We start from the raw sequence: 12,470 nt of genomic DNA on the forward strand, positions 1-12,470 counted from the left end.
AGCACAATTGTTTTTAAGAACAGCCTTACGGAGCCACATGGCTGTAGAATCTTGTTGACATGGTGCCCACATAATTTTTGGCATTTCAGCCAATTATCTCAATATTTTGGGTTTTGACTTAATTTAGAGTCCATTTTTTGTGAATAGAACTACACCTTTATACTATGTTAGACTGAGATATAGCAAATGCCCCACACTGCCAAAGTTCAGCTCTATGCTTTATGGATGAATATTTAAAAAAAACAAACATTGCATAAACACAGATGATATTATGACAGTTTATTATAAATGTGTACAGAGAGAGAGTGACAGAAACAGAGAGCCAATCAATGTCCAGCAATTGTAATTTACCATCTATTAAAAAAAGTCATTCATGTATTCAACATGTCAGTACGACTGTGTAACCATAGAAACAACACGCGGCAGCCAGGGAACACCGTATGTGTGTGTGTGTGCTAATATTAAACCTTTTCCTTAGCTGTGTGCTTTGCAAACTTAAGTCATCAGAAAATGTTATGACGCGCTGCAGCCAGGACAGGTCGACAGCAACGTGCGAGTCTCTGTGTGTGATTTGATTAAGATGAAGGATGATCACATGCTATGTTTAAACCTTTCATTTGTGACGTTCATAAAGTGACGCTAGTCGTGCCTAGGCTCATTTCCCTTTCAATTTATTCAATTCAAGAAGTTTTTCTTATTTAAACTTTATTCACTGAAAAGCTTTTGTCACGATCAAGTTCGTACCAGTGAGTTATTAAACAAAATCCATTTCTGTTTGTGTTAATTAACTGATCAAATTCAAATTGTGTCAACATCTGTATAAATTACATTCAAAGAGCTGACACATAAAGTTCCAGATGATGTGCCTATATAGAGCTAAATATAATGTGTATATATTTTCAATGCAATGATAAATGCAATACCTGGATGCTGAGAACAGCCTTGGTGATGATCTCTGCCATTGCTTTCTTTATTGGGAGAATGCTTTACTGTACTTAAGTTCTATTTGCACTGTGTTATCTCAGTATCTTGAGATAATTGTCTTTTTATCTCAAGCCAGAAAATTCATTTTTCCCCCTGTTGCTAATTTACAGTAGTTGCATTGTGACTCCAAATCATAACAGTTATCAATTTTTTTTAATTGTTACAAGAAAACAAAGTTTGATATATCTAGATAACAAGATAATTATGTTCAGATCTCAAGACTGCAGGATATAATAGAAAAATTATAAATTAATAGAATTTTGGCCTCCATGTTTATGCTTGGTCGTGGGTTACTTATATTAACTTAACTTCTTCATAATGGGATTTTATTTGTGTGTCTGATTGTGGGATTCATAACTTTTGCCTCATTACTGTTGTTGTTATATCAAACTCACAAGGCTTTTTGTCAACAGTAATGTTGACAAAAAGCCTTGTGAGCTTGATATAATGTAGTCAAAGTGGACACTGCAGATATTTTTGGATCATTGATGATATTTTACAGGCAAAGATTGCAGACAGAATCAGTTAGCAAGTAGCTATGATCTCAAGAAAACAATTTAGATTTCTTGTCATTAAAAGTTTCATATTGCCAGATAACATCATTAACTCATGATCTGGAGAGAGTGAGAGTAGAGACATCTGTGTCGGTTTCACCTGTAGAAGACATGTTGAGTATATTTTTCACAACTTGGGACATGCGTCGAATTCTTCTGTCCTTGTTAAGTGTTAAAATCCCATTTCCTGGATTGCCTTGTTTGTGAAACTAGGTGGAAGAGAAATCATACTTCAGGTATTTAGAGCACATCTGAGCTAACAAAGCAGATTAGTTTCCTAGGAGAGGCCCTCACAAAGGATGACGATGAGTCCAGGACTGATTAGTGTTTATATTGTTTGTTGGTATGAATCTGGTTTTATCAAGTGTGATGCATCAGGCTTGAAATTCATTTGAGTGTGTGGTGTGCATGTCTATTGTACATATATATATATTTGTACATGTATGCCTGTCTGCATGGTAGATTGTCTATGACTATATTTGTCAATGTATTTTTGCGTATGATTTTACATCCTATGTGTGTCTCACAATTCAGCATGTGTTTTTTCATGCATACACGCACACACATTTGTATGTAGATATCTGTATGTAAATGCTGTGTGTGTGTGTGAGAGTATACAGGATTATCGCAGTCTCATACCTCACTCCTCTCCTAGACCTGACCCTTTTAAACAACACTCTATCTTTCTCTGGGAATCCCTCCATCTTTCTCCATCAATCTTTCTATCTTTTTCTCCATCCATCTCTCTGTCTCTCTCTCTCTCTCACCCTCAACTACTCAGGATGGAGGGAGAAATAAGAGCGAGACGCAGAGAGAGAGAGAGAGAGAGAGAGAGACATACAGAGAGAGATGATCCTGTCTTTTTCCACCTTCTTCTTATTCCATCAAGCGTGCATCTAGCCTCAAAACTCAACAATAACATATCCATCACACACACACACAAGCACACCCAGCAGGGCAAGCAGGGCAGAGTCATCGTCTACCATGACAGAAAAAGCAAATAAAGTTTTATTCATAATGTAATAAGAAGCCTTTATACAATATAAAGAATTTGCTGTCGTCCTGAATCTTGTGGAATTCCAGTCATATCTAGATATTTTCTCCTTAAGTGTAGATTTAACTCCCATATTGATATCTTATTGTCATTCTTACCACATTGATGAGTAGCATCCTTCAATATCAGCCATTTTATATACACATGTGTTAGTTCATGTGCAACCTACGAAGTGCAGGGGTGTCCGAAGTTTACTTTTAGAATACAATAACAAACATTTTCGTTATAAAAGGTGACAGTTGGGCAAACATACGCTGATGAATGCCACGAACTGTGGCTGATAGCTCCAGAAACACAACCAAGTCAGTGAACCTTGTGACAAGGTCAAGGTTGAACCTTCCACTTAGGTTTGGTTGATGTTTGCATTTTGTTCCCCTCAAATATATTATTAATAAACATGCTGATATATTTTAAATATAATTTTTAATGCAATGTAACAACATATTGGGGATGACTGTTTTCAGAAGATATTTACAGAAAAGAAATTTCTAAGAAAGAAAATCATTATTAATTTAGATATGATGACCCAACAGATAGAGGAATCCACTATTCATTTTACTAAGCTACATCAGCGACCAGCACCCAGTGGTTGCAAGGGCAGGTAGGTAGGTAGACAGGCATTCAGGACGAATGAAAGGATCGGCCTCTCTTATTACTGTCCTGCAACAGCCACAGATATCTGATTTGTTTTTATCTCAGAGCATGTAACATAATTTCGAAAAGCTTTTTATATACATTGCCTACCCCACATGTAACCCAGTCCAATATAAAATAACAAATTAGCAGTGATATAGGCTATTGGTGTTATTTCCTGTAAGTATATTGCCTACCTTTCCCAGGGATGTTTCTTTGTAATCATTGTTGGGGTGTTCAAACAACTTCTTTGGCAATGACATTGCCCAGCTGTCACTGGGTGTACGGTTTGACAGTATTATAATGTAGAGCCTGTATGCCAGTAAATCCTCTGAGACATCCGGTTAACAGAGCGTGGACGGCGGATAGAGAAGCCAACAGACAGACAGACACACAGACAGACAGGTTACCATGGTTATCAGAGCAGAGAGAAAAAAATGGAAGGTGATGAACCTGAGTAGATGTGCGTGTGTGCGGCAGCTGTGGAGCCGTAGGCAGACAGTCATTGTGTCCTTGTCATTCAGTGAATCTGAAATTTGAACCCTGTCTTTAGTCAGCCCTTTCCATCCCTCTGTTGTTATCTCACCTTATTGTTCAACATAAAAGGCAAGAAAGAAAAAGTGTTATCTGCAGCCAAAGACAGAGCCGCACACATGAAAAGATTCTCACAAGAAATAATTTGGATGTTAAGAAGTTGCTTTGATGGCCAACTCAGACACAGACTCTAAGAGTAGAAGAGCAAGTTGAAATGATCTCAGTAATTTATTGCTGCTTCATGGCTTATTAAGTGAAAGCAGGACTTCAGAATATGTTTTTTTAATGTGCTGTTACTATTAAAATGTGAAAATGTGTTTTGTCTGGGTAGAGATTATTTAGCTACTTTATTTTGAATGAAACAATTTCAAATTAGTGTGGTCTGGTCTTATGCTCATTGATGGCTGTTTCTTTTGTTTCTACAATCAGAGATTTAAGGACGTCATCTTCTTGACATGGCAACAGGTGTGGATGTGATTGATACGGCTATTCAGGTTGTTGTAAGTCAGCAGAAATAACAGCTCTTAAATTCGACATGTTCCATTCGAAGATACTGCTACAGCAGTTTCTGTATTGACTGAATGTCGGCAGGACGGATATGCACTTGCTACTGACAGTGCAGGACTCAGCTTCTGTGAGACTGTTCTTAAGCACATGCATGCTTTGAGCTAAATGCTAATGTATGCATGCTAACATGCTCACGCTGACAGTGCTAACATGCAGAGTTTTAGCAAGTATGAAGTTTACCATTCTTAGTTGAGCATGTTAGCATGCTAATATTTGCAAATTAGCACCAAACACAACGTACAGCTGAGGCTGATAGGATTTCATAAACCAAAGTATTGAACAAAATACTATTTTGACCTGATGATGGTGCTAAACCACCTGGTGGAGGACATGAATGTCTGTACCCAGTTTTAATGTAGATCCATCCAATAGTTGTCAAGGCATTTTCCTAATTCAAATTCAGGATTACCAAAGTCTATAAACTTCATCCTCTAGGCACATAAATGTCGGCCTAAAATCTAATGTAATAGTTTAGATATTTTCAATCTTGACCAAAGTCGTGGACTGTTAGATGGACATGCGTTGCCATAAACACACCTCTAGCATGACTAAAAACTCCCCGACCCAAACAGAAAAAGACAAACTTGAACACAATGTCCGACTGAATAATGGAGTGAAATATCAGTGTCAGGCTAATGAGTAGTGCAACCTGGAATGGTTTGTATAACTTTGTGAATTCAGAACGTTAAGTGCAATATTTAATGATGCTGGGGTTAAGAGAGTGCAATGTGTGTCTCAGGCAATAGAAATTAAATACGTGTTAAATTTGTGAAGTAAGAGAAATAGTATTATGTGAGCAAAAAAAAAAGTTTAACACTGCACCAACATTCCCCAGCTAGATTGGAAGAGCAAACCAAAACATGAGGACACACTTTGCGTGTGAGATACACAAAAATTACGCTCCCCTTTGAATCCCTTGTTATTCTGTACATCAGACACGCTGAACTGATAGGAAGCTTAAGGCATTAGCCATTTCAAATCAAGGTAAAATGACACTATTAAAGGTTGCACAGTTTCCTCCGAACACGTCTGTATCTGGTTGGAGACTCTTCCAGGTTGTGGATAAAAACCCAGGAATAAGCAGGATGTTGGCTTGATTTCCTGGCAAAGCAGGAGGCAGTAGTTATAAACGGTGTGGAGAAGGACCATGAAAAATATGTTTATCAAAGCAACTGTTTTGATCTTGTATTACGGCCTTAACTAAGATATGTTTTTTATACTTAAGTCTGGTTACAGGATTTCCTGTGTTGGCAACATGACAACAAGACAGTGCACACTTTGTGTTTGCTCTTGTAATAGGTGCATGGATGAATAGATCGAGTATGCATTAGCATATGCGAGTCCTGCATGCTGTTACTTTCTTTCAGAGGTTTATCTTTTGCCTACTGTCACTGTTCAAATTGGGAATAAACTGAACAAAAGAGAGCAGTGAAAAGAGTTCAACCTGCTCTCCACTGACTGGAGTCCTCGAGATGTGGACGTAATACCAGACATAAAATCTTGAGGCATCTAAAAACTGTGCCACAATGAAAAGATGGAACTGAAAAGACATTGATACAACATGAATAAAAGCAGCTCTATTATCATTACAATGTTCAAGCTGAGGGTTTTGCTTCAACTATTTCATTTTTTTAAGACAGAGTTGGGAAGCATTGCGATTATTGTGGTATGTGTGTGACTTTGTGACTGTGTCTATCCTTTATGTTGGGTAACATATGGGAAGTGAAATCATTGATGAATGAATTCATTTGACATAAGTATTATGTGTACGTTCTTTTTTTGAGATCAGGCTTCCTTACTAATCTAATTTACCTGTCTTGTTTAATTGTCACCATAAAGGTAAAGGTATGCTAAATTAGCTATTAGCAGTTCTAGTTTAGAATTTACCCAAGGACGTACAGACAACTATCACTGGATCACTATGATACTGAAGAAAACTTAAAAACTCGATGACTCACAGGCATGTTGTTGAGTAAAAAGGAGATACTGATATCCTTGGTAATTTTAAGACACTGCAAAAAACGGGTATCATGTTCAGATGACCTTGTTGGTAAGTGGACCAAACTACAACAACTAACTTCCTGTGTGAACACCAGAATGAAAAAGAAATGTGGTCTTTATCTCATTAGATGATTGATTTTCTTTACCTGCTACCCATGTTTTGTGCCTCTGTATCATTTCATGCTGGGCATGTAGCGTACTCTTCGTTGCTGGGGGTTTTGAAGAGTGGTGAGACTCAGTCAGTTGGTGTATGTGCCTAAAAAGCAAAATGTGCTAAAAAAGGCTAGAAACTGTACAGAGCTGCAGAATTGGGTGTTAATTTTCATTTGCATTGGCACTACGAGTGATCCTTAAATTATATGAATCAGTGTTAATACAGTATACAGTGTTAAGTATTTATTAATCTATTCTTAAGTGTAAATGCGCTCTACAGTGAATTCGTAATGCACACAATTGTAGAACTGCTACAAATAATGTCATTGAACAGTGAAAACTTTTCCTTTATGAAACTCTGGGCCCCCTCAGTGGTGTAGATTCTCAGATATCATTACTGAAAGGTTCAGAAGCATATGTGCTTGACTAAGTGACAGTGTGTGTATAATACATTGTGAGTATCTGCGTGAGAATGTGTACACATGTGGGAGAGAGACTTTGGGTGTCCCAGACGTTCTTCACAGTTCATCAGTGTTGACACCTGGCCAAACAGCTGGACTTATCTGGACACACACACCGTCCACTCTTTCACAAGTGCTTCCCTGCTATATTACTCTCTTTCCTCTTCCTGTCTGTCTCCTTTTGTGTACAGTTATTGTACATTTATGCATCTCTGTGTTTATGTTTCTGTATCAGCGCACATGTTGTTTAACTATAAAAGCTGCTTTCCTTAAACCGGGACTGGGATATCTGATGTAACATGGTACAGTACGTGCATGTGTTTGTCTGTGTGTGTTTGCCAGACAGGAAATGTGAACCATGCGAGCAGTATGTTGAGCATTCCAATACTTTAGGTTTCAACAAGCGTGCCATTCACTCTTAGACAAATGGGAACAACACAGAGGGCTCACGCCGAGAAGCTGGGAAAAAAATACAAATTGTGCGCCGTTTCATTTGCGTGGTGATGACATGTAGATATACATAACGATCAGTTTGTTTAGTGCTGTCTGGCTCCTGATGTGATCAGTTTCCTTTGTTTGTTCTTTACACAAATAAACAAGCTACTTGGCTTGTTGGATGTTAGCAGTCACAATTTATAGCATGTGCACATACTACAGAAGGGCTTTTGACTGAACAATAGGATACATGACAAAATGTTTTTCATACCCTCATGTCATACAGTAATTGGGAAACGAGATGAAAATATTTAAGTACTAATCTATAGCATATATCTATTAGTCTACATTTTTAAGCACAAACAGTATATATATATATATATATATATATATATATATCAACTTGGGCCTCAGAAAATGTGATGGCCCTTTTTCACTATTTTCAGACATTTCATAGTACAACTGATGAATTGATTGAGAAAATAAGTAGCAAGTAATGAAATGTTCGTCAGCTGCAGCAAGTCTAACTACTGTGGCTGTATAGCAAAAAACTTGTCCAGCTGTCATGCAGATAAAATGTCGCAGGGATTACAGTATGCACGTTATTTTCCTTTTCCCTGGATAGTGGGAGAAGAGGTTCACCCTGCATCTACTACCTTAGTGAGTCCCTCATGGCTTGAGCTTATTCCCCTTAGTTGAAGTCATGTGGCTACAGGAGTTTAATATAATTAGATTTTGAGAATTTGAGATTTGTAGCTCTACTTTCATCTCTTGTAGGAGTTTTTTTGTTTAATACCCAAACCACTCACAAGGGCACGAGGAAGGAAAAGTAATGTTTACATAAACTCGATGGCTTCCAACAATATCCTTGGAAAAAAATCTGTGTTTTCCATAATATATGTTCTCCTCAAGTTTACATTCTGTTCCAGCAGTGGAAAATATCCATGGGACGGGAAATGGGAAAAAAATAGCTTGAGCAACATAATGCAAATGAATAGTCCTTTGATATAATAGCTGTACACTGCCCAAAGTCTGCAAGCTGGCCAAAAATGTTCTCTCTACGCTTCTTTTATTCAAAGATGAAGTGAGTATGGCTCTCGCTATCTGTGGGGGTAAATGATGTTAACTGCATTAGAATGTGCTGAAAATATACCCAGATTAGCAAACTTGGATGGTATAAAACACCTGCCCTCCCCCTCATGTTCCATGCTAATTACTCATAACCTAATTACAACAGACACACAAGTGTAAACTGGCTTACTCGGAACAAGGCCACACAGAGAAACCAACATCATTTTAATGATTTAAAATACAAACCCTGTATGCAAAGCAGGATGTGCTGGATGTTCCTAATAACCCATACTGTACTCCAATTTGGCAATTTAACTTTTGAAAAAAGCCAATCTGACTTAATTTAAACTCATCTGAATGGACTTGAACCTGTGATTAGTGATAATCTGCCAACAAAGTTTAGCTGAACTGTGTGTTTTCACATTAACATTATATGTAGATCTTTGTGACATATAATGGATTTAAAGTCTGACATTTTTGGAATCATTGTATGTGGTCCAACACCGCTTATGACGCATAAACAAGTCTATATAAAGCTTTATGTATCATCTATTAATTAATCTATTTAACATTTTGCATTTATTCATTTAGCTGACGCTTTTATCCAAAGACGCTTTTATCCAAATAGACGCTTTCATCGGACGCGTTGCCAAGGTGACGCTCCCGGCCCGAAGTAAACTTCTGTTCTGTTTGTTTATCACTGGGAGTTTACTGGCTAATATGGTGAGTGATATTCAGTACAGTGTTTCCCATACATTCATTTATTTGTGGCAGCCCACTACATTATCAGTGCTAACTGCCACATTTTTTTTTACTATTTAAGATGGGAAAACTTGTATTTGATTGCAGAGCTGCACGCAGAGCATATTCGCTCAGCACCTCCTCTCACTCGCTCCCTCTCTCTCCCCCTCTGTCTTTCTTTCCCCCAAACACATTGACAGCGGACCAGTCTGTGTATTGAATGGTTAGTATCATGAACACCGCTGCACAAATCTGTCCAACATCAATGTCAGAGACCCCCCCCGCTGCGCTTGCCACAGTTACGCTGTCATTCTATGGGAAACACTGCGGTAAATCAGACAGGTCGGTAGAAAAACATTCTTGTCTCAAATCTTTGTTCAACGGGTCTGGTAGTGTGACCTTATCACATTTCAGTTTGGACAAGTAACTTTTCTTTTCTTCGACGTTATGGATTGCTTGCGGAAGTCTGCCGGAAGTTAAGTTTGGGCCAGAATAATGCACATGCGCAGTACCGTTTGTTTATGTATATATGTTATGTTATAGTTGAAAGCATCTATATGTCAGAGGTCGCACACCTCTGGAGCAACTAGAGGTTAAGTGTCTTGCTCAGGGACACATTGATGTCTCACAGTGGATTCAAACCCAGGTCTCTCATACCAAAGGCATGTGTCTTATCCACTGTTCATCACCACCCCAAATCATCTGTGTGTTTTCTTTCCAGGGCTGTTCCCGGCTGTGTTGAACCTGGCGTCAATGGCAGATATAACGGCTAATGCTACATGTGGTTCAATGGGTCCAGAGATGTTCTGTAAGCTGGTGGAACATGTACCCGGCCAGCCAGTTAGAAACCCTCAGTGTCGAATCTGCAACCAAAAAAGCACAAAACCATTTGGTAAGAAAGATTCACACACATGCTCACATGCTCACACACACACACACACACACACACACACACACAAGACTTATAGGCATGATAATTACAATAATTAATCATGCAAGATTAGTTCATTAGACCCTGATTGACCAGATGTTAACCAATCATTTTGTCTGAAATGATAATCACGGGATAAAATGAGGAATCAATCGTAAAATGACAAGATGACAACACAAAATTAGCCAGCGGTCATAATTCAAACTGCCAACTAGACAGTCAGTTCTTTAGTCAATCAGTGATGCAGTTAAATGCTCAGCCAGCGATATAATCAACCAATCAGTTAGTCAGTGAAATAGTAACCAGTCATTAGTCAGCCACCCAGTCAGCTAATGAGTCCAATAAACTTTTGCTACTTGCTTAGCTAGACTTAGTTAACTCACAAGTCAGGCAGTTAGTCAACCAGGATGACAGAAAAAAGGATAAAATGTACTACTGCAAAAAGGGAATGAGAAAGTAGAGAAGGAGAAGATTGAAAAGACTGAAAGAAAGATGAACTCAGATGAAATGGTCATTTTAAAAAACTTCTATCTCCATCAATACTTAGGCCTAATATTGATTTAATTTAAGTGATCAGTTGGATGACAGACTTGCTCACTGTTAAAGGAACACTTCCACATTTTGGAAAATCTGCTTATTCGTGTTCTTGTGTGGCGTTGCCAGGTCATTTTTCCAGGTCTTTTGACCCCAGATATTTTGACTGCAGCCCCGAATTTAAATCAACGCCGTAAAGTATTGAGAGAATAACATGACAGACCTGACCACGACACAGACACCTGTCGCTGTCGTTGCTGTCTCTGTCCTCCTCCCTCAGAGACACCTCTGCTCTGTTTGGGACGGTCTCTGTGGATCAGGATGCTTAATTCCCTCTGAAGCGAGTAAGCTGAAGTTTACATTTGTGTGAGATTTATTTTTGATCACGATGTTTTAAGTTTTGGTTTTCTATCTCTGATGAAGAGCAGCGCGCTCATCTCATCCAGGACAGTCCCAGATGGGCTTTGTGTCAGACGGTCTAAAGGGGGTAGCAGCCTACTACCATATCAGCAGGGCAATATAGCAGGGTAATACACAGCAGAGGGGCAGGTAGATTTTGTTAAAATATTATTCTCATTAGATTGCGATTTTATTCTAGTAATATTATGACTTGTCTCAAAATATTATTCTGCAAAGGTCAGCGAACACAGATATGTGGGAGAGATTCTGAATGTGCAGAAAGTTTTGAACATGTGCAGAAAACCTGCTGAAACACAGGAGCTATTAAAGTCCAGGATGTTATGGGTGGTGTGGTGTGGGGACAGAGTGGACCCAAATGCAACGTTCAGCTTGACAGGTTTTATTGGGAAAAGGGGGTGAGGGACTGGAGTCGAGGGAGAGGTGGATGCCGGGGAAACACAGGCACGGGGAACCGAGGAGACTGGGACCAGAGGGCCGGGGAACACCGGGGCCAAGGAAGCGAGGGAGAACAGGGAGGATGCCGTGGGGGAAGTCCGAGGAGCAGAGGACCGGAGGGTGAGCCCAGTCGACTGAACGGAGGACGAGAGTTAGTGAACCTGGGAGGAAAGCAGACAAAGAGACAGGGTTAGTGACAGAGACGACAAAGCATGGGGAGATCAAAAAACATGAGAGCCTGAATGCAGAGGTGGCAGCGGGTATGGAGCAACGACGCTCAAGCAAGAATGGTGTGGAGAACCAGGGTTGAAATACAGGCAGGGATGAGGTTGACTACTGGCAGGTGTGGCAGGCTGACGAGGTGGCTGATGAGGTGCAGGTGCAGGTTGTAGGCTGGGCTCAGGAGCAGAGGGAGAGAGAGCACACACAGGGGAGGAGACACAGGGAGGCAGGCAGAATAACAGATGAAAAGTAGAAAAAAACAGGACACTCACCGTCAGCTGGGCTGCCACCACAACACAGGTGTTTCAAACTGAATTAAAATTAATTAATTTATCATCAAGATGCCACATGCACATTTAAAGACTTTACTTCAGTCATTCCTGCATGTGTGCTGACTCAGCGGCGATGAAATTAAATGAGAAAAGTTGATCTACAGGAGAAACAAATCTGACAGCAATACAGAATGAGAGCCTCACAACATTATATTACACTATATTTTTATATTCTGAATTGTCACCAGGATCACCTGAATTATGTTCTTCCTTTTATATAAATAAAGACATTTCCTCAATAAATTGTTGCAGAAAAATTCATAATGCAGGAAATGAAGTGTTTCAAGCTCAAATTTTTCAGGGGGAGTTGTTAACTCTTCACTTTTTGCACAAATTAATGAAACACTGTAAAACATGTTTAGTAGCAAGCCCCAGAGGTGGTAGTTGGTGGATTGTTTTACTAGACTA

The 12,470-nt window shown here is 39.2% G+C and overlaps 1 protein-coding gene across 9 annotated transcripts in view; it reads left to right on the forward strand.

The window, feature by feature from the left end:
• Positions 1–12,470, forward strand: part of lama2 (laminin, alpha 2) — a 224,143-nt gene that overhangs the window by 34,247 nt on the left and 177,426 nt on the right. For all 9 annotated transcript variants that reach the window (XM_038726304.1, XM_038726303.1, XM_038726305.1 and 6 more), the window contains exon 2: positions 9,910–10,080. In XM_038726304.1, coding sequence (XP_038582232.1) covers positions 9,910–10,080 — 171 coding nt within the window. The remainder of the gene's footprint in view (positions 1–9,909; positions 10,081–12,470) is intronic.

This window comes from Micropterus salmoides, unplaced genomic scaffold (genome assembly GCF_014851395.1).
Source record: "Micropterus salmoides isolate LMB-PRFRI ecotype aquatic unplaced genomic scaffold, ASM1485139v1 Ms_hic_scaffold_18, whole genome shotgun sequence".
Classification (NCBI taxonomy): Eukaryota; Metazoa; Chordata; class Actinopteri; order Centrarchiformes; family Centrarchidae; genus Micropterus; species Micropterus salmoides.